At 41.2% G+C, this 22436-nt stretch overlaps 1 protein-coding gene across 3 annotated transcripts in view; it reads right to left on the bottom strand.

Moving 5' to 3' along the window:
- Positions 1-2236: 2236 nt before the first annotated feature.
- The window catches only part of begain (brain-enriched guanylate kinase-associated), a 106749-nt gene continuing 86549 nt past the window's right edge, over positions 2237-22436 (bottom strand). For all 3 annotated transcript variants that reach the window (XM_079693589.1, XM_079693588.1, XM_079693587.1), the window contains exons 4-7: positions 20463-20529; positions 10570-10677; positions 8281-8364; positions 2237-5595 (exon numbers count right to left, since the gene is read on the bottom strand). In XM_079693589.1, the coding sequence (XP_079549715.1) occupies positions 4057-5595; positions 8281-8364; positions 10570-10677; positions 20463-20529 (1798 nt within the window). In that variant the 3' untranslated portion in view covers positions 2237-4056. The remainder of the gene's footprint in view (positions 5596-8280; positions 8365-10569; positions 10678-20462; positions 20530-22436) is intronic.

Below are 22436 nucleotides of genomic sequence, written 5' to 3'. Positions count from 1 at the left end.
ATCAGTGAAGTGCAGACAGATGCCTTTGATCTTTATTCAGTATCTAGAACAAGCCTTAAAATACAATGTGCTGGTTTGTGTGTGTTTCCCCTGCAGTTGTTTATACTGTACTTCAACTGACATTATTGTCTTAAAGGACCAACAGGGAAATTGTGAAGCCAAATTATAATTTACATAAATAGCTTCTGCCGTTTGCAGTACTGCGGTCCTTCTTTGTGTTTTTGCTGGCTAGTGGTAATTAACATTAAAACAATAAAAAAAAAGATGAAACAACAAAGCTTCCAAAGACCAAAGAATAAAGTTCAAGACTAGCAACTTCCAAAAAAGAAATCAGGGTAAATGTTGGAGAGCCTTGAAGGAGAGACGTCTTTGAAGATGCTGCTGCCTCTTTGATATTCAACGGGTAAGTAACCAAGCTTATACTAACACATACACATCTTTCTGTTTAAAATGAAACAATTAAAGTGATATGTTTGTCTGTGTTGGTGTGAAAACTGTCACATAAGGGAATTCAAGGTTTGAGGAAATCTTTAGGGCAAATGAAATGCCAAATTCACCTACACATCTGTGAGTCTGGCAATTTTCATAACAATTCCTGTTACCAGCTTTCTAAACCCATAAAATCAATAAAACTATCAAGAAAAGACAGATTTAGGAAATGGCAAAAGACAGACACAGCAAACTTCAAAAATAAATCCCACGGGGAGAAAAACCTAAATGTAACTCTTTCTCCAGCGAACCTCGGCTCCCTGCCTAAAGCTAACCATTGCAAAAGTAGGCTAGGAGGTGGAAAATTGACATTGTATTTCAAATTTTCATGGAATTTTGGTAATGGGAAGCATTTTTGCAGTTGTCTAAACTTGCTACAATAACTTGAGGAAGTCAAATGGAATCGCAACAAATGCTTTAAGGATTTTGAGAACTGTCCCGCCCTCTGAACCTGCAGATCAAGACATTTCTCCACTCTGTAGGATTTAAAGTTTGTAAAAGAAGTAATGTGAAATAATACCCTTGGAAGTCCATGACGTATTTTCCAACAGCCGTCTTTATTATGTAAATAAACTTACAGCAAAAATATATAACCATGCATCAGACAGACACATTATGTGGACATTTAGACAGCCGGCCTGTTGTTCCTGGAACAGGGCTGGAGGTAGAACAGGCAGCCTCTTCATTCAGGGTTAAAACATTCAATAAATATAACATCAACTGAAACTGGATAAAAAATAGTCATAGTGTAATCACAATTGTGTATGTAGTATCTATATCTCTTTGTATACCTCACAACAAAAATACCATATATCCTCTCAATCCCTCTGTACGTTGGTTACACGAAATCAAAAACCTCTTAACCCATATGTGGCACAGTTTCACCTTCATAACATGCCAAGGTTGAAAACAAGAGATGCAGTTTTGTAATCTTAAAAAAAAACAGCATTAAGCCAGTTCCCAGATCTGTGGGGATGGGAGTGGAAGAGGCCTTCCAGAAACATTTATACGTTACTAGTGCAAGGCAAAGCTAGGTTCTCAATATTTAGCTTATCCCTGTCGCCATTCCTCTCAGATCTATAGAGCTACGCAGGCAGGAGGAACACCTTGAAGATGTAACATGCCACACAGGGCGCACAGATGTTGGAACCTTTTTTCCTTCTATACTGACACAGATGGGAGCATGATTGTTGAGCAGCAAGTCAACCTCTCTGCAGCTCTGTATCTTACATCCTGTACATCTTTTTAATTCACCAACAGGACTTGCCACTTTCTATTTTCACAGTGTTTTCTCAAAATTGAGCATGCTGGTTTAAAAACAACACAGTGACTATACATTTCTGTCTTTAATCATTCCTTTCTTTTCACTTTCTGTAAACCGTCTTTTTTGCGAACATGCCTTGGGAATATTTCATTAATCCGTCCTGTAAACACGAAGACTTTTGGTTTGTGCAACTAGTGCTAAATGTGTGTTTAAAGGTCCCCTATTATACTCTTTTACAACAATATATTATAAGTCTCTGATATATAAAACATGTATCTGAATTGTTTGGCTCGAAATACCCAACAGATCACCCATTGTAGCATGCCGTGAACCCCTCTGATTCAGCCTTGCTCGAAAAGTGCTGATTCTGCATCTGTAGCTTTAAAATGCTAATGAGCTGCTGCTGGCCACGCCCCTCTGCGAGATGTTTGTTTAAAAAAAGAAAAATGGTGCTCTATGAGGAGATTCAAGTCATAAGGTGGGGGGGGGGGGGGGGGGTGTTACATTGGTTGGTTATTGACTAATGGCTCATTTTCAGACAGGTTTTTATATAGATGGATCAGGACAAAAAGAGAGAGAGAATATATTTGCCTGAAACTTTCCAAATGTTTTAACACAGAGGGGACACATATTTATGTATTAAAGACATAAAAGGGTAACCTTTAAGAATTTCCGGGGTCGAAATGTGGCTGCGTGTTCTCAACTCTCCGAAAGGGTTTAAGCTTAATTGTCTTTGCCTAAAAACAAATGTCAATGAATATCTCCACTGAATAATTATCCTTAATCTAATAATGGACTTAATCCTTTTCCAAGAAAACTTAAAGGTAGGGTAGGTCATTCACTTCAGAAACACTTTTTGTTACATTCCAGGGAATGCTCTTAACATCCCGATAGCAATGAATAAATTACATGCTTTGACAATAAATATGTAGAAATATTTCATCTGTGGAAGCCGTGGCGCTGTAAAAAGCAAGTCCAATTATCTGCCTCGGCCCGCGGCAGATAACTGGATGGCCTACCTGCCTGTCAGCCTTCCATCTCGTGCACAAACTTATCTCGTGACCTCATTGGTCATGTGCGCGTTCGTGTGTGTTGGAGGAAGGGCTCTGTGAGGAAGTCTGAAGGAAGGGGCAGATGTTTTTCGGTTGTGTACTTTCAAATTCTAGCGCACTCGAGCTGTTTACTCCATTCTTACCTACCCTACCTTTAAGTGTGCTATGACAGGAAGAACAGACGCTGTAACAGTAGAGTATACGTACATTAACAATAGAGCAGATAATACAGTATGTACACAGTTATTGTAAAGGAAACCGTGCTGTCCATTGAACAGGATTAAGGCAATTTCACAAGTGTCCTGGTATGAGGGTAACTACTAATCTTTATTAAAAAAGCTGAAAAATCAAGCTGAAAATCTCACAGTTCTCCTTTATCATTTATTTTGTTGTTCACCTGGCAAACAATTGTTCTTGTACCTTAAACAATCTTTATTTTTGGACTATTTTTATGCTAAGTTTCAATATAAAGAAGTGGCACATTTTGCATCAAGAAATCTCTTGCAATCTAAATTGAGTGTCTTGCTATTAACATGAAATGGCTTTTGCATAAATACTTTAGTTTAGTTTTTATAATATCTCTTGTTTAGCTCCTTTGGAAATAGTAATACATCTTCCTTACCACTGAATAAGTGGAGTTTGAAGATAATGTCCCCATGAGAAAAAATTAAGCTGGAAATTAGTGTTTCTTATCTTATTTATATGCATAATACAGCATGCATTTTGTTTGAAATAGAGAATGAAAATGCTTTTTTTTTAACAGCCTGAAGTCAGCAGGGTCCACAATACATAATGGATAACCTTCCTTCTCAAAACATGTGTAATTAAGTCACCCCATTGCACACGCTTTAGTCCATTGTCTATACTGTATTATATTAGAGCAGGAATTGAATGGTCTTTTGCTGGTTTTAATAACAGTTCTTAACACCAACAAAGTAAAAAGCAAATCGCACCGTATGTTGTTGTTGCCTGGGCTGTGTTGCAGAAATCCCCAGTCACTCTAATTATCGGTATTCTCATGAAACAGAAAAAAGCTGGTTTCAGGTCGCTATCATCACATACGATAGAAAAAGTGTTGCAGACTGAATGAAACGTGCCTTGGCTAAGAGTTACATAAAACACCAACAACCTAATTCCCCATCACACCCAGCATGTGTTTGCTGCAGGGAACTTGTGAGACATACAGTACAGTAAGTGAGGAATCATCATCATCATCATCATCATCATCATGCATAAAAGGAAAATCTCCCCTCAGTTCAGTAGTGTACCGTACAGCTGGGCCTTGGTCAAACTGTCCTTCCTCGTCAGTCCCGTGCTGCCAAATTTTTGGTATCTTGGAGAGGTCTTCTTTGGGAGTGCGGGGCCGACGCTGAGGGCGGAGCTGGAGCTGGGGCGAGGCCGGACACTGGGCCGGGGAGAGGGGTAGTGCTGAAGACTGGAGGCTTCCAAGGAGCTTTGGTGTAGGGACTCTGCTGTGCTGTCGGCGCTCAGGTTGGCGTAGTCCTTCTTGGCGCTGCTTGCCGCCTTCGCTCCCCCACCGTTCTCCTTCTCCTTGGAGCTCCCTGAGAGGAACAAGCTGCCCTCGGAGTCTTGACTGTCCTCCTTGGCTCGGTACAGCATTGTTTTCTCCTGCTTACGATGCTCCATGGGTTTTGGGATGCGGCTGGGCGAAAGGGGGGCCCCAGTGAAACACTGGTCCAGCACGCGGTTGTGGAAGACGTCGTCTCCTTCCTGGAAGCTGCTGTAGAGAGGCCCCTTGACCTTACTGGAGGGGCCCGTGGCGAAGTGGCGCTCGGAGGAACTGAAGGGAGAGGCCCGCCCTGCGACGTTGCGGTAGGAAGAGGAGAACGTGTTGATGTCCTCCACGCTGAGCTGCCTCCAGCGGCTGGTCAGGTCGTCCTCTGGGACCGGGACGTCCCCTCTGTTGTTCAGAGCTCCTCCACGAGCCTGGCCCAGTCCGGTTGTGGACCCCATGCTGTGAGAGGAGGCCAGGCGAGGGGTGCTGGAGTGGTACGGCTCACTGAAGCATGACGCCGTCCTGCTGTACCCCGGTGAGGTGCCCTTCTGTGGGCTCCTTGGGATCGCCATGTGCTGGATGCTGAGGGACTTGGGGAAGCTTAGGCTGTCTTTATCGTAAGAGGACATGCTTTTGCGCTCATAATCCCCGCTGCCACCATCTCGCCAGTCCATATAGAGACCCTGGTGGGAGGAGGACAAGGTGCTGCTGGTGTTGCGCCCACCACCACCAATAACCCCTCCCTTCTCGTCTGATGCGAGGCTGAAGCTGGAGTAGGAGCTGGAGGCCGGGAGGCTGCCAGTGCCGAAGTCGTCCTGTTGGCCGAAGGGGGATTGGGGCTCATGGTGGGAGAAACTTCCAGAGTGGTAGGCCTCTTCATCCGGGTTGCTGTCCGTGTAGTTCTGGGCCTGAAGCTGGAACAGCGCGGTGCCGTGGAGGTCGACGCTCTGCCTGCGCTCGGCATTTTGCCATCGCTCAGGACAGTAGAGGGCCGTATCGCTGCAGTACAGGTCAGATGTTTTATAGGAAATACGGCGGTTCAGGTGGTCAGTGCTTCCTGTTGCTGTCAGAAAGTCTCCATCTTGTGGCTGTGGGCTGGGTGAGCGCGTTACCGGGCAACTGCTGCCTGGTTCAGGCTTTTCAAGGACCTTGGCAATCAGAGATGTGGGCACGGCGTCAGAGTAATTGGAGGAGAACATTGCAATGGTTGATCCACTGCCTCGATTATGTTTCTCCATGTGGGAACTGAGGCGTTCCTGCAGATCCACTGGCAGCTAAGAAAAACAAATAGAAAAGAGATTTAGCCAGAAGATATTTCAGAAAACAATCCCCAACTTTCTTAATTATTTATACAATCAAACTAGATCTGTTCATTAAACATATTCAATGCTATCTGTGTCTGCACTGAACGTGTGGTTAAAGTCATTCCTCAGTGATTTAAATCTATAGTCCTGGTGTAGAAACTAATTCATTCTCGCAAAGCTCACACAGTCCTGATTAGTTTGTCTGTCTCAAAGGAATTGCGCAACTTGGCCCCTATAATGAAAATGTCAGAAAACCTTCGATCACAATCTGCATTCATCTGTTGCTTCCCTTTTCTCCCTACACAATCCTTACATCAATTGTGTTCTGTGTTCTTACACTAACTTTGTCAAAAAGTGAAGAAAGAAAAATAAATGTTTTGAGGACACGTATATATATTTTCATCTTTCCAAATATGTATTTTTCCTCATCCCATCTGAACCTTCTAGTTCTTTCCTCCGCTCTTGCCGTATGACACACACACACACACACACACACACACACACACACACACACACACACACACACACACACACACACACACACACACACACACACACACACACACACACACACACACACACACACACACACACACACACACACACACACACACACACACACACACACACACACACACACACACACACACACACACAGTTTGATTGGCTCATGTTGTAGACAAATGTTCTTGTCAATTACAGACATATTTCTTTGTGCCTGTTAGAGCTGGTCCGGGTCACTATGAACTGTTTCTTCCACACAGAGTTTGCTCTTTTTTCCTCCCATTTTTTATCCTTTCATCTTCCTCCTTTTGCTCACTGCCTTCACAACTGAAAGGCCTTCAATCCCTCTCTCTCTCTCTCTCTCTCTCTCGTTCTGTCTTTCTTCTATCTACCATCTAACACATATCAGTTCCACAGGGACCGGCTTAGATTCAAATTAAACCAGTGCTCCGGGTCTCCAGCTGGGAATAAAAAAAAGAAAAGATAAAAAATAGTTAAGAAATAGAAGCTCGCCGCGGCATAAAATAACCTGCATCTTTTAAGTCTGAGCTATTTTTAGCAGCCGCTGCCTCTCCCAGAGGGAATAAAGATGAAAATAGGTGAGGCTGTGGGGGGGAAGCACAAAATGATATACAGTGTGAGCTAGCTCAGCGTTAGCTGCTATCTGAGGAAATGAAAGATGAACTTATTAGCCACTAGCAGTTTACAGCCATTCTGTGGAAGCTATTTCTTCAAAACGCTTCACATTTTGACGAGATCTTACATTTCCAGGGGTAAATTGTTTTGTGGAAGTGATAGTTTATAATACCAGAAAACAGTCTTTTTAAAACGAGAAGTGTCAGTTGTAAGCAATTAAGCACAACCTCTCCCTTTCCCAGAGCCTCTCCTTAGCAGTGAATGCTTACAAATAACACTTAGGCAATGGGTCCAATGGGTCTGTAATGTGTTTAGCATTTACTGTTAGCCAATATTGGTCGCTTGTGACCACTGTGCCCGTTTTCTGCAATAGATACATAGACTTCCTCTGGCGTTTACCTCCATCTTGCCTTCTTGTCCACCATTATGTATATTTAAGTATAATAAAAACAGAAAACATATTTTTACAGGTTTATGAAGTAGAATCCCCTTTCATATACTGTATATATCCTCATAAATGATAACTGATGCATATAAAATGTTTGATATGTATGCTGTGCTTCAATCAGCATATGTCAGCTCTGTTGGAGAGTATCACTTTATGCATCAGGTGTTGTCTAAGGCCAAACTTCCTTTCATTCACTCATCATGCACAGCGGGCTGCAGACAGATGGCTCTTCAGACAGCAGACCACCATCAGGCTGTCTGAAGAGGAGCACTGTGCCTCCGTCCTTTCTGTGAAAACACTCACCAAGGCTTCTATAGGGAGACTGCACAACATGGGACAACTCTCTCCATTACAGAAAGAATGCATCAAGAACAAATTATAACACACTTAATATGTACAGGATAATTTCAGTGATGGATGATGGTGTTTTATCACAAGGCTCAGAGCTATAGCCAGTCATTATTAATACTGTGGCAATTGTCAAAAGTCCTCCCAAATACCTCGGAAACATGAGTGTCATGTTGTTGATAATGGTTTAGATATATCTTTGGTTAATCCTATTTTCCAACATTAGTTTTAAAATGTTGGGGGGGGGGGTGTACCTACTAAAATGTGTCTGTGGTGATCTGATCAACTGGTTACTGGAGGTCCGTCCAATTACTCTGTTTATTTATTTATTCTTTGATTAAATATTTCCTAATCAATTCAAGCAAACCATTTACGGGTTATAGGCAATCATTTATTTATCTGTATTTACCACAGATTAACGGATTGTCTTGAATTCATATGATGCTTAATGCTTATATTCCTACATTTCCATAATAACATGTTATTTAAAGACTCAGCACTCCCATAATAAATACAGATGATATGACCTTAGTGTTTGAGCTGCTTAATATAGACCAAGACACAAATAAATAAGTATTATTTAAAATGTTACTCAACTAAATCTAAAATCTTGGCAATGAAAGCCTAAATGGCAAAAAAAAACGAATTTCAATTCCCAAACAGTTCCGCTTTTTATTGCAGCACAGATTGAGTGGACACTTTGATACAGTGGCGCTCACCTCAGACATCTTGTGAGCGCGGTAGTGAGACTTGGAGCACTGCAGCAGCTGGGCGGCCAGGTTGCAGTCCTTCCTGTACAGATCCTGGAAGACGCAGACAGATTATATAATCACCAAATGATGCTTTAAAAATCTTTATCATTATGGTTGCCGGATGGTTCAATAAGCTTTTGGGGGAATTGTGTAAGAGTCTACAGCCAGGAGCATTATGGTAATGAACCGTGATACAATTACAACAGCAAATCTAAAAATAAATGTATCAATTTACTATTAATGAGGTATTTATACATTAATAATGGGTAAGGGGGAAACAAGACAAGAACCCTGGCATGTATGGTTTTAATTCTGACACAATATAGCAAAGCGTATAATATGCAGTGGACATAATGGGCTGTATTCCATTGAAAAATAGGACATGTAGCCCGCTGGATTAGCCAATTTACTGATTTAGTGAACCGTCAAATCAAAGGAAGAAAATCATCCATTAGAGCTGGTGGAGCTTAATTAGTGAGCTGGTATTTTTCACCTTGGCTTTATTATTTCACTAGGTTGACATCATGGGATTACAGGATCTTATTAACTCCACTGAACTTTTTCATTTGTAATATATCTTCCCAATTCAGTCGAATTTTATAATGCATTGATTTATCTGCAGGCTCCAGCCTAGGAAGATAGTGCAGCCTTATTTATTCTCTGTAGTTTCTCTCTATTATGGATGGTTGTTAGATATTTACTTAAATGTTAGATCAGAGCGAGGATGATCCATGGATGATGCTCGGTTGAATTGTTTTTAGTTTTTCTGAATGAATGCTGTGTGGGTGGTTAGCTGTTTGGCTCTCTTTCTATTCTACTCCCTCCTCTCTGAAATCCTTCCTCCTTTAAAGGTCACTTCTTGGTGCAGTGTAGCTCCCCGGTGCCTCCATCACACCCCGGCCCTGACAATACCTCCTCGAACATCAGAGCCTCCTCTCTGACAGTTTCAACTCCCATACCAGTTAACAGTGACCGCTTTTTGCGTGCCACCAGGGGACGTTTGGTGTGGAGTATTTGCTGTGGAGATGCAAAATAATCTTTGAGACGTTAGTGTTATTTTAGGAAAAGTGAGTTGAGTTTCTGCTGTCTTATGATGATTAGGTCTTTACATACTGTATAATTTATTTTAAATGACTATTTAAGTAATGCAAATGTGGCTTTTATAGACTATATTTATGCAAACTCATAGCCAGAAATAAGCATTTTGCATTGTTTTGCGAGTCTTTTATGCAATTTTGCCTTTTCATGTTGTCTTTTATGTTTTGCAGTGTTTTTTTTGTCTGTTTTTGGTTGTTTTGCAACCCTTTCTAAGTTGTTTATTGACTAAAACTAAGGCTCTGGCCTTTAGACCCTCAGGTATGGACCTGAAAGATAACTTCAGTAATCCATCCATAGTAATAATCTATTGCAGATTTAATGGTTTATCACCGAAGATATGTTATTCAACATGATGTATTTGTTTTTATCATGTCAGACATGTCACATTAGAAATATGATTTGTTTTATTTCATGTCATACGAAGTTAATTTACTGTAAAGCATGCTCTCTTGAGAAAATGCCTTCCCTGCTGCTGTCTCTGATGCGACAAATTCTGAATGAACCTTGACTCAAATCAATCTGGACCAATGCGGGGGGATTGTCAAAAGACTATATAGCTCAGAAATTCTAAAAACTGCCATATACCAGAGTGAGAAATCCAACCTGACCTAGAGCCCCTAGTAGAAATAGCACTTAAATCACTTCAAAGAAAATGAGGCACCAGATAGCCAGATGCCCCAGAGCTCAAATCCACAGCACCGGCTCTAAACTCAGCAGCCCGAGGGTGCCCATTGATTTCAGTATAATCACTATAAAACACCCAGTAGCTTATAGTTAATTCCTGCTGTGGCTCCTTGAAGCACAAATACTCAGGAACTTGCAGAAAGACAGTGGATAAGAGACATTGTGGGTTAGTGGGGAAGGCTGCCAAAGTGTTTCCATCAAGAAGAACAGCTTTTGGAAGAGTTCTCCGAGTTGAAGAAGTGCTATAAAGGCTTTAAAGACCGGCAAAGGACAGCAACCGCCCTTTAAGGTCCTTAATGCCTCCGGCTGCTGCTGAATTTGTGGGCTTGAAGGTGAAATATATTTTGGTCATGTCCTCAACTGAAGTCACACAAAAGGTTCAGGTTTTGTACAAGTGAGCGTTCAGGCACAACACTGACAGAGATGTCAGCAGGAGCCAATATAACATGATGTACTGAAGCTCTCTGTACTCACGTTGTCCTCTCTGAGTTTATTGATGGTGATCTTTGCCTCCATGAGGTGGTTGTTGAGGACGATGATTTCCCTGCTGAGGGCTCTCTTTTCCTCTTCATGGTGCTGGGACTGCAGTGTTAGAGAAAAAGGGTGTAAAAGAGGAGAAAAAAGGATGTTAGGAATAGACAGAGAAGATGATAAGAAGGGGCTTACAAGTTGAGTGTTGAGATAGCGGGAGAAAGATTAGGGAGCCAAAGTTGGAGGAGCATTAGAAAAAATAATTGATGATGGAAGAGGGGAAGAGAAATGAGAGGAAGAGGGCCGTGAGTCACTATCAGGCGGAAGCCGATGCCAGCAGCAGGTCTTAATTAAAAGAAGATTACACTTGCCAGTGCTCATATCATATCAATTACTCTGGGAGGAAGAGAACAAGAGGGGGAGAGAAAAAGGAGCAGAACAAATAAAGGATAGAGTGAGAAAGACACTACACTTTTAGTGATTACTGTCGAAAAAATTCAAAATGACCCTGGTGAAGTGACATTTCATCCCTAGTGCCAGCGTAGCCTGTTGATGATGTCTTCTGGTCTGTCTTTCTGTTGGCCCATTTTAATCTCCGCTACTGTTTGTTATCTGGCCCGGACATTCATGGTGCCGTGGGGATTATTCCTAATGATCCTGGTGCAAGTCTCATCTAGCATCATCAGGCTAAAGGACCTACTTGTACACAAGAAACAAATTCAACAGATTAACCGCGTTCACACCGAAGTACTTTTCCCACTTTAGTTCCGATATAGTTCCGAAATGTCGCTTTCACACCAAAAAAACCCGGAATTAAAATTAGTTCATGAAAATCTTTTTTACCCCCTTTTCCGTCCCTGCTAGAGAGCAGGGACTTTCGTGGGAGAAAAAGGCTCCTATGTCTGATTGGCTGGGCGGATTGCAAACTACGCACCGTAAAACCACCATTTTATTATCCTTGCATTAGCATTATTAGCATTAGCCCAGTGCACAAACGCAGAGAGACTAACTTATGGCAACACAAAAGAAAACATGGGAGCGGTGGAGATGAGGAGGTGTCTGGCCATTTACTCGGAAGGCTTCAGTAGAAGCTGCTGGGAGTCCCAGCAGCTTCTACTGAAGCCAGTCGCCAACTCCGGGGACTTCGGGTGGCAGTAAACGCCGTGAAGTTGTTTGCGGCCTACCATTAAACCCAAAGCAGAAGAAGAAGAAGTGACGTCAGCGGCTTCATTTGCCTAATCCTTCCCCAGGAACTTATTCCGGTGTGAACGCGATCTGTACTTCATGAGAACTAAAGAGTTCTCATGAACTAAGTTCTCATGAACCTTTGTGGGAAAAGTACTGCGGTGTGAATGCGCCTATTGATTAAACATGTTCTTGCTCCTCAGAGGATAATCAATTTCCATTTGAAAACACTATGAACTTCCTCTGGCATAATCCTCAGTTTAAAAAGATGACTTAGCCTTGCAAGCAGGATATCATAAAGAGGACACATATGGTGATTTCAGGTTCATATTATTTATTGTGTGCCTTCACAGTGACATGTTTACATACTTCAATATTAAAAATGTATTTATTGTCCTCATACCACCTCTTTTCACCCTCTGTCTGAAACCAGAGCCCAATCTACTCTGATTGGTTAGCTGGCCAACTATTTTGTGATTGGTCTATAACGTATACGTGTTACATAGTGATGTCACTATGTTACATGAGTAAACAAAGGAGTCCGATTGAGGCGTTTCAGGCAGGGAGCAGAAACTCGTACGAGAGAGAAACTCCCCCTGGGGTGAACTGTAGGATCTATAGTTTGATAGATCTTACAAAGATTATTTGAGGTCTCGCCAGGAGAACGTGTACGTCTTTCCCCTTATTCATTTCTATTGACGGCAGCGTCCATGTAAAGTTAGTGTCCACACACACACGCAGCTGTTAGATGATACAGCTCTGAGCACTCGCCTGTCCTTCCATCGTTCTCTCCTCTAATCTCTCGATGGCAGTGATTGTTTGGAAATAGCGAGGTGCAGAGCCAGTTGGCAATTCATGTCAGCTTAAGCGAAAGGCCAGGATTAATATTCAAATCCAATTCTGCTAGGATCTCATTAATCAGCTGACGAGACACGTAGCTTCCTGGGACTCTCTCTCCAGGTCATTACTCTGGATTGCTATCCGTGTTTCTGGCGCTGACCGTGCGTACGACCACATTAGGGCACTTTAAGGCTCAGATAGTAATTGGTCCATGTTCGGTCTTTTACATTACATGTCATTTGTTAGGCGCTTTTATCCAAAACCACTTACATACATTCAGTACTGTGGACAATCCCCACAGGAGCAATTTGGGGTGAAGGGTCTTGCCCAGGGACACAACGACATGCTGAATGCAGTGGGACTCTTGCTATCCCCTGATTTGAAGGCCAGCACACTACCCACTGAGCCACAGCCTCCGTCTTTGTTACAATATGTTTTATTGGATGATTTCTCACTCATATGCTTGTACTGTAATACTTTGGTCTTATGCAAAGGATAATACAAGAGTGAAATATAAGAAACAATTCTTATATTACAGTATTAAGGCAAAACTGTGGTGCACATTTGAAGTAAAATAGTTTGCTACTTTGAAGCCAGACATCATTTTTCAACAGACTTTGAAAACGTTCTGGTAATCTCTTAGATCTTCCAACATGCTGATGCTCCACTTGCCGTGATTACAGGAAGTCTTTGAAACAGAGTCTACCTATAGATTAAAAAATGACACAGAGAGCAATCTTGATTGGCTTAATTTGATGAACACGATCTTGTATTTGGAGAGTGGGAGGAAGAGTCATTTTAATTACAGCGTTATGGCCAGCGGGAGAATCACAGCTGTGCTCTCTGAATTTTGTTATCTCCTCCAGTCACACTGAGTTAGATACATAGGCTGTCACCAAAGACTGTGTTATCAGTTGGTGCCACACATACAGGAGAACAGCAACACGATAAATGAATATGCAAATTTGGATCATATCTTAAGGAGATTGACCCAGTGGAGGAGGAGAGGGGTATTATATCCAAACACAAGACAGTTTGGGGCTCACTTCACCTCCTCTTTGTCTTTCGATCAATGAAAGCAAGTTTCTTCTCATTCCTCAGCAATTACATGATGTTGAAGACAAATATACTGACTCAGCTAACCAATGAGACAGTTCTCTGCTCTATATTGCAGACAAGAAAACAAAACTTATAGAGCTTTGTTCAATTATTGATCAGGAAGATTTCTTGAATTGAGTGCACATTGTATAAAAACCCCACCTTCCCCCAATTTGTTTTACATATTCTGCTGGAGATTCTCTCTCTTCACTGGACAACAAATGAAGCCTAAATCCCTTGAGATGCAATTACTGAAGACGGCGGCTCATGCAGGCGAGCAGAAAACTCCATTTCAGTTAAACGCAATCCTATTTTGTGGGGGGAAAAGCAAACAAACAAATGATATGTTCTAACCTCATTAGAGAGGATCTTCAAATGGAGATACCAAAGATCAGATACATTCCAGAACAAAGCAGAATATAAATATTGTGGGTAAAGCTTTTTTCAGAAACCAGGGAAACACTCAGTTGACACCATAGAGGCAAAAGAGATGGACCCTGAAAATAGTTAACTTTAACAAATCAATAAACCTTTCTCATGTCCAAATATTTCCTATTTGCAACTACATTATTATAAAAAAAGTAAACGTTACTGGCTAGGGATGAATTTAAAGTGGAAATGCCATGTCCCTGCATGTTTATAAAGTGTGTAGAAACACTGTTATGTAATGAAAGAATACAGTATATGTCACATGCATGGTAACAACAAGTCATTTAATTAGTCCCAATGGTTTTGCTCTATAATTAATGTTCACATCTGCTAATTATTCCCTGCTTTTCTGCTGCAGAGAGAAACAATTTTTTGTATGTGCATCACATCTGCTGCGGTCACTATGGTGATACTCTCCTTTGTGTATTTTGGTCTTTTCATTTAAGAGTGTAGTGTCATTGTTGCAGCGGTGGCCTCAGTGTAGAACAGAGAGAAATAAAACACATTCTAAAAGAGAGGCTTCGTCACATGTTCCTCACTCAGCAACAAGGATATGATGCCTCCAACACCTTTCACACAGGTAAACATAAAACAAGACATTATTTGCTATTTGGCCCATCTTAAGGAAATCTTTCAACACAACAGTAAAAGCTTCTCTGCCTCAGGTTGATATAGTCGGTTCAACATCCTTACTCTTGTTATTGAACCAAAGATATTAATTGTTCCTATAAATCTAGAGGTGTCTATATGCATTGCACAAGCATATACTGTACTTCGCTGTTCAAGGTGCCAGCTGCCCAAACAATTAATGGCATAATGTTTCCATGAGACATTAACTATGCAGCTTAAATGCATCGATCCTGAATCAAATTGTATCGGTGGCGAACCGTGTCTATCACAACTGGACCTTCTGTAGACACACACACCCCCCGCCGCCGCCCCCCCCCCCCCTCCGCAGCAATATAATGTCCGTCTTTTCACTGAATTGTCGTCTTGAAAAGGGTACTCACAACAATTATGCAACAACTTAATCTTCACCTGTTGCACTTGTCATTTCAACGTTAAAAACAATAAAACGGCATGAATTGCTTCGTCGCATTCATCCAGATCCTCTGTCTCGAGCCAGTTAACTAGCGGGCCTTCTAGAGTACCCTGGAACCGAGGGAAACTCTGAAAGAATACGCCCATTGGCTACAAATCAATATATGATTGGTTGATCAAACTGTCAGTCCAAAGGTACGCTCTCATTCAGTGTAACGGCCAGGGCATTCTATCAAGGATGTAGAATACCTTGGTTGAAGGATATTCTACCCAGAGATCCAGAACAAGATCTGATTGGTTGCTTTCTTTTCTAACACAACACCACTGAAATGCGTAGTGCATGGTCTGAGAAGGACAATCAAATCAACGTAACACTGTAATTTTACGGATCAACAACACAGATACGATTCTCATTTATTCATTTTATATACATTTTATTTATATAATTAAATACAATTTCAGAATCAAACAAGTATGAGAGCACTCATAATAACGTAACACAATCAGAGACTGGATATATCCCCCCCCCCATCTCTCTGGTCGCTGAAATGGGGAATTGAAATTACGGGCCAAAAGTTGTACAAGTATTAAAAGTAAGCATAGGACACCAAACCAACTGAGACCTGTCTGTCCGCCGCATCTACGCACTGTACAACACACACCTACACTGTACCACACACACACCTACACACTGTACCACACACACCTACTGCTCCAAAAGCATAATCAGGCTACAGCCGTTGGGTATTTTATTATGTGAAGCACTAAATGGTCTTAGAAAAATATCGATTTTTTGTTTGTAGATATCTACTAAACTACAGCATACAAATACAGAAAGTAATGTAGGCCTGTTATACTGAGTGATATATATTTTACACACTGCTCTGCTTTCTGCACGGAGCTCACAGCTGTTCTCCCTGTAAACATCGCGTAGCGATGAAAGCAGTTAATAAAATAATATCCAAGGGATGCTTGCAGAGCTGTCATTGGCTGAGATAAGTCCGGCCGTGCGTCACGCCTCCACCGTTCCCGGAAATACATCCGTGGAGGAGCCGTGGAGGACCCATCAGTGTCTCCTCGGTTAGAGCTCCTCCAGAGAGCCTCCTCGATGCTCGGTCCTCGAAGTGCATTTAGAGAAATGAGATGTCCTTCAAAATGGCGCACTGAAAATCATTTCCGGGTCACTACTGGAGGAGTCGAGGAGACGAGGAGGGAAATTTGAGTGTTGAGAAACCTCTAATGACTTCCAGCACCTCGGACAGCTCCTCCAGCACTAGTCCCACATCTAGTGGCAGAATCGCATCCCATCTCATATCATATAAAAAAGCCTATTATACAACTTCAAGTGTAAGTAGGAGTTTTATTACTTGTGCTGTATTACCGTCTGGTCTTCAAAGTGTAATCTATTTAAATGCAGTGTGTATACTTTGGCCAACAGAGACAACAAGGCTACAGTACCTGACTAACAACTGTATGTAAATATGTCCTTTCAACTTCAGCAGCACTGTCTGAGAAGTGGCACAAAGTTTATTTGAAACTCTTTTAAAACCGTATCACAGGCACCAAGCTGTAGCTAGTCTGTCACTGACATTGCCAAAAATACATTAAAGAAATATGTTTTCTTGTAGTCCTAATATTCCGTCTACACAAACAGCTTAATCTGCAGCACCGTTTATCTACTGATAAAAAAGTGAAAAGTTACTACAACGTCATCTCAACGTGCGTCCATCACTTCTTCCAGGTGTTAATCTCATGCTCTGCTTTCTAGGAAATAGTTTCATTCTTCGCTGTTTTCCAGTGACCTTGTCAGTTCAGGGCTTTCAGAAATTATTTAATTACATGTCTGATTTCATTTGAGCTCCCCCCGTCACTGTCTGCCTGCCTGTCTTCTACAAAGGAACATGTTCCCTTGAAATGCCATCGCATGACATGACATCAAAAGAAGTGGCAATCCCAACGAGCCTGCCTAAAAAAAACGATTCATATACTGTCTCCTGACATGAAGACTGATTTGCTCTCTGTGAGCCAGACAATCACTTTGAAGGCCAACCGTTTTCAAAATCATTTTCACATGACTTGAATACAATGATGTGTGTGTGTGTGTGTGTGTGTGTGTGTGTGTGTGTGTGTGTGTGTGTGTGTGTGTGTGTGTGTGTGTGTGTGTGTGTGTGTGTGTGTGTGTGTGTGTGTGTGTGTGTGTGTGTGTGTGTGTGTGTGTGTGTGTGTGTGTGTGTGTGTGTTCTGTATAAGAGAAATGATCCATGATGGACATCAAGACAATTTAGGCTATCATTGTGTATAAGATATAAAAAGCAAGACAGATTACATTTCAGCATGACAGAGGCTGTTTCATGTGTGAGTAGATTTATGAAAATGATCACGTCTCACTGGTTTGTACTATGCAGAGAAATTCATCCAACAAATCTCGACCGCAAGTCCAAATGTAGCCGTTCAGAATGGTGTCACCATACATTAAAAATGAATTTTGGTATCTTTATGCAATAATAAATTGACAAGAGGACACGTACCTGATCTAACCTGCCTATTTCTAAAAACGTAAATGCTTATTAAACGTAGGCTACTGTACATTGTTTGGTATGTGCATTTTATACATATTCAGATAGCATTCTGAAAATAACATATTGGACTGAATATAAATGAATAGTTTGACTGGTGATTAGATTCAAAAGGCAGGCCCATATTATATATGGACTTTGCTCAGCTAAACAAACTATCTCATTGCAAATGCAAATACGTTTTGACAAATATATGCGTGGCAATAATCTTCTCATTCATCTATTAACATCAAGGTGAATAAGAAAATATACTGAAATGGAAAAATATTCCTCATTTGCCGTTTTTGTTATAGAAATGGACAGGAGGGTACAGTAAAAGTCATCTGAAGCCTTTTTATATAACAATTCGCTGAACCTTGCTATAAATATTCTAGCCCCTTGCTGCTGGTTCAATACCTTCACTCAGTCCTCTTCCATTAGTGTGTGTGCCGGACAGACAAACCCTACGGATCAAACTTCTGATGAGATTAAAATCCTCTTGAATAAAGATACTGTATTTCATAAGAAAGGATGTTGGTGTAGAGCCGCCTCTTCTCCTGCTCTGATTCTGGCTGGTAAATACTAAAACAGAGGCTGTGTGTAGGTGGGGGGGCAATAAGGGGTCCTCTCAACCTGATGTGATTGGACAGCTGCTGCTGCTGAGGTGACCAGATCGCAGTTAGCTCTAATAGTTTTAATAGAGGTTGCATGTCAGGTAAGAACAATTACTTTGGACATTGATTGCGCTCCATGTCTCTGATCATGTAATTGCTTTGAGAGAGATGAAAGAGGTTCTGCAGCTAAACAGGTGTTCAGGTCGATTATTGTGGATTTCTCATTTCTCAGTTCAGAGAGGGAGAGCTGAGAGAATGAAGGTCGCCATCACTCTCACATTAACGGTTTGTGTTAGACTATAGTTTATCATTATGTCATTTATTATGATCACTGTATTTCAGGATGTGAAGCTTGTGTGTTTATCGTCAATTTGTCTTCCTTGACATTAAACTTCGGTTTGGCCCTTTTCCAGGGACATTCCCTTTTAAAAAAGGGCCTAAGGCTTCTCAGCAAACACTCGTTTATACAATCTTTCATTTATGTTTGAGTGTGTGGCAGACCAGAGAATAATGTATGCATATTTTAACAGCAACAGCAGCACATGGTCGCCCACTTGACCAGATGTGCGACCAGATGAGCCCCCTCAAAATATATTTAGTTTAGCCGCTGAATGCATTCATTAAATTGCAATCATTTGTAGTATATAGTATAACGGAATAATAGTATATAGTGTGCTATCAAAAACTCAAAAAAAAGTATTGTGAAGTGTGCCATTAAACATGCCATTCTAGACAAGTTTAAAAAATAAATGCTATGCCATAAAAAATAAACCACAACAAATGGTGTGATGTGTAGTGTGTCATTAAAATTGTCATAAAAGTCGTGCTATATTATTTTAAAAAATAGTGTTGAAATTAGTTTTAGGTAGTATATTGGACAGACATTCACTCTGATCTTCTTACTAAATGTCAGCAGTCAGAGGACGGTTAGCTCACATCCGAGCGCTCGCTCTTTACCACAGGATTTCACTTAGGGACCGTCAATACATTACCGTTTGAAACCCACAAAACCAATGTCATGTGACCCAGTGACTCCAAATTAACACAATATATATTTGCAACACAGGACAAATAGAGCACCTCTTTTTACTTGATTTTAGTGTATTTTATGTTATTCATATCTTTTATAAATATGGTGCTTTTTAAAATGTTGTCAATCGTTTTCATGTCATGTGACCCAATGAATCAATGCAGCATTGTTTTACTAATATATTGTAATGACATCATATGAATGACACTTTGATAAAACGTAGGCTACATTTACAAATAGTACAGGACAGAAAGGCAGCAAAAGAAGAAGACTGTGTTTGGAAGAAATTTTTTGATATTTGATGAACCTTAAAGGTCCCATGTCGTGGCCATTTCTACTGATCATAATTCAATTGTTGAGGTCGACTAAAATACATTTATATTGTGCAATTTTCCAAACTCACATTGGTTTCTCATACAGCATCTCTCTATAGTATGTGTATTCACTCTCTGTCCTAAACGGCTTGTTGGAGCTCCTGCCCCCCCCCCTCCCTGTGAGCCCAGTGGCCGTCTGCGAGACAGCGCGAAACCCAGCCTGAAACACACCCGCAGCCTGGCTGGGAGTTTGTGTGTGTGCCCAAGGCTGAGTTCCGCGGTGTCTCGCTGTCTCGCCGAGCCCACACCAGTGAGCCAGCTCACAGTGTCCCGCTCCTCGCAGCAGCGAGCCTCGTAACGTCCCGCCGAGTGTGTGTGTGAGGAAGTCCGCGGATTGGTCCAAACGTAACGGCTCCGCGGACGTAACGGCACGTCACTACAGTATACCCGAAATACGTCACTATACCCAAGAAGCAAACAATGGAAAAAGAGAAATCCCCAACGAGGCGTTCTGGGGCAGCATAGACAGGTCTTCCCTGTGTTAGAGTTTTACTCGCTACAGGGTGTACTTTGAGGGTTTGAGACGTTGCAGACCGTTTACATGCATAAAAAGCTACATAACAAACAAGGGAACGGTTAATAACCGACAAAGCATGACATGGGACCTTTAAATGTTTTTTTGCAACTGCTTTTTACAAACAAAGATGTGATTTTGGTTCATTTTGTGACTGATATGATGATTATAGCATTGCAGATTTAAAAATACAAACACCCGGCAGCAGTCTCTTACCGTCCGGTGCATCTTGTCTTCCAAATCCTGGTTGATCCTCTGAAGAGCTGCATAGCTGCTCTGGATCCTGAAAGAATAGAGAACAATAACAACGTCTGTTACAACAATACAATACAATCCACAACACATGATGACTGAAGAGTATTGTACTGTTCACACAGCTCAATAATCTCCACTTTAGACAGAGACATACATAAATACTGTAACCACATCAGGGCACTGACAAAAAACCTCAGATGGGATTTAAAGGATATTTGAAGTACTGACTCAGATTTGGAGATCACTCAAGATAAAATCTGCCAAGCCAAAACAAAGTAAAAAGGTTTGATGATACATCAGGAGATATTAAGAAAAATATGTTCATATATAAATATTTTAAGGTAGGAAATTAGTAAACATACATAATCAAACGCTTAGCTCTAAGGCTGAAGACAAACGTTTATGTTTATTTCTCTCTTGTATTTCTCCTTTGAATTCGTTCATCACTGTTGCTCTTTGGGAGACTTCCAGCACATAAGTGATCTTAATGAAACAGGTCCTCGACACTATTTGTTAACTTGTTCCTGGTGTTTTTATCATGTCACCTCTCGGTTCAGTATCACATTTTCACGTTAGCTCTGGGGCCTCAGAGAGTGTTGATAAACGAGCATTTATGGCTCTATTAACCAGACAGATATGGAGAGTGTGAGCAGTGGAGACAAAGAGCAACAATAAATCATTAAATGAAGACCTGAAAGAGATGTGAGAAGACTCTGACAAAGCATAAATGAAAATGAAGAAGTGGCACTGAAAGAGAGTGCTTCCCTGATTGATTTAGAGCAAACAAAACCGGCACATTAGCAACAAAATCGAGCCCTATTACTCATTTCAGATAAGCTTTGAGATGAGTCTGAAAGGCAGAACTCTCTGTCTTCACCAAGCTCAACCAATCAGTAAGAAGGGTTGAAATATGACGTACAGTAGGGTGTCGAGTTTGGGTTGTGCCAATCATAACAAACAAATATGGAATCTGTGAATACCCTATAAAGACCAGTATCATTGCAAAAAAATACCAAATGCCCCATCGGCCAGACGGCCATTCTGTCTGTTTTCCAAAATTCCACAAAGAGTTTAAATTATGTTTTTAAAAGCAAATTACCCATAGTTGTACATTTGGTATTAAATCAGAGGACCAGAGATAGAAGGGGATTTGGGGCTTCCAACAAAATTGCCAAAAAATGTATCGTCGATATTTACAATATCAGCACAAGTTAACTACAATGGTTAAGATTAAAGGAAGAGGGTAAATCAGGCAAAGTACAAAGTTACAGTTAAAGGTGGGGTAGGTAATTTTGGAGAAACCAGCTCGAGTGCGCTAGAATTTGAAAATACACAACCGGAAAAAATGCGCCACTTCCTTACGGAGCCCCTCCTCCAACACACACGAACGCGCACATGACCAATGAGGGCACGAGATAAGTTTGTACACAGATGGAAGGCTGACAGGCAGGTAGGCCATCCAATTATTTTAGCCGGGCTGGCTAAAATGATTGGTCGTGCTTTTTACAGTACTACGGCTTCCACAGATGACATTTTTTTAATGGATTTTTTGTCAAAGCACTTAAGATATTCATTGCTATGTTCAGAGCATTCCATGGAATATAACAAAAAGTGCATCTCGAGCCGGTTTCTCAAACTTACCTACCCCAACTTTAAGGTTAGGGAGAGATTAGGGTCACATTAAATACGTTTGAATAAATATGTTTATTTTAGGAGTGCAACAAGGCATACATTGTGGTCTGCTGACCTTTGGTGAGATGCACTGAAGGGTGCACACTACTTCCTATGTCGACATTAGTTGGAGGTCTGAAGTCATCCAATATGAACTTGATCACTTGGGATACTGGGCTGAAAATGAGGCGAGTGCCACTGTCATGGCTTTTAATGACATGTTACAGCCTTTTACAACATAATAAACTCATCACCAGTTTCTTC

Source organism: Notothenia rossii (genome assembly GCF_949606895.1).
Source record: "Notothenia rossii genome assembly, chromosome: 7".
In the NCBI taxonomy this organism is placed as follows: domain Eukaryota; kingdom Metazoa; phylum Chordata; class Actinopteri; order Perciformes; family Nototheniidae; genus Notothenia; species Notothenia rossii.
This window is presented reverse-complemented; position numbering and strand designations above follow the sequence as displayed.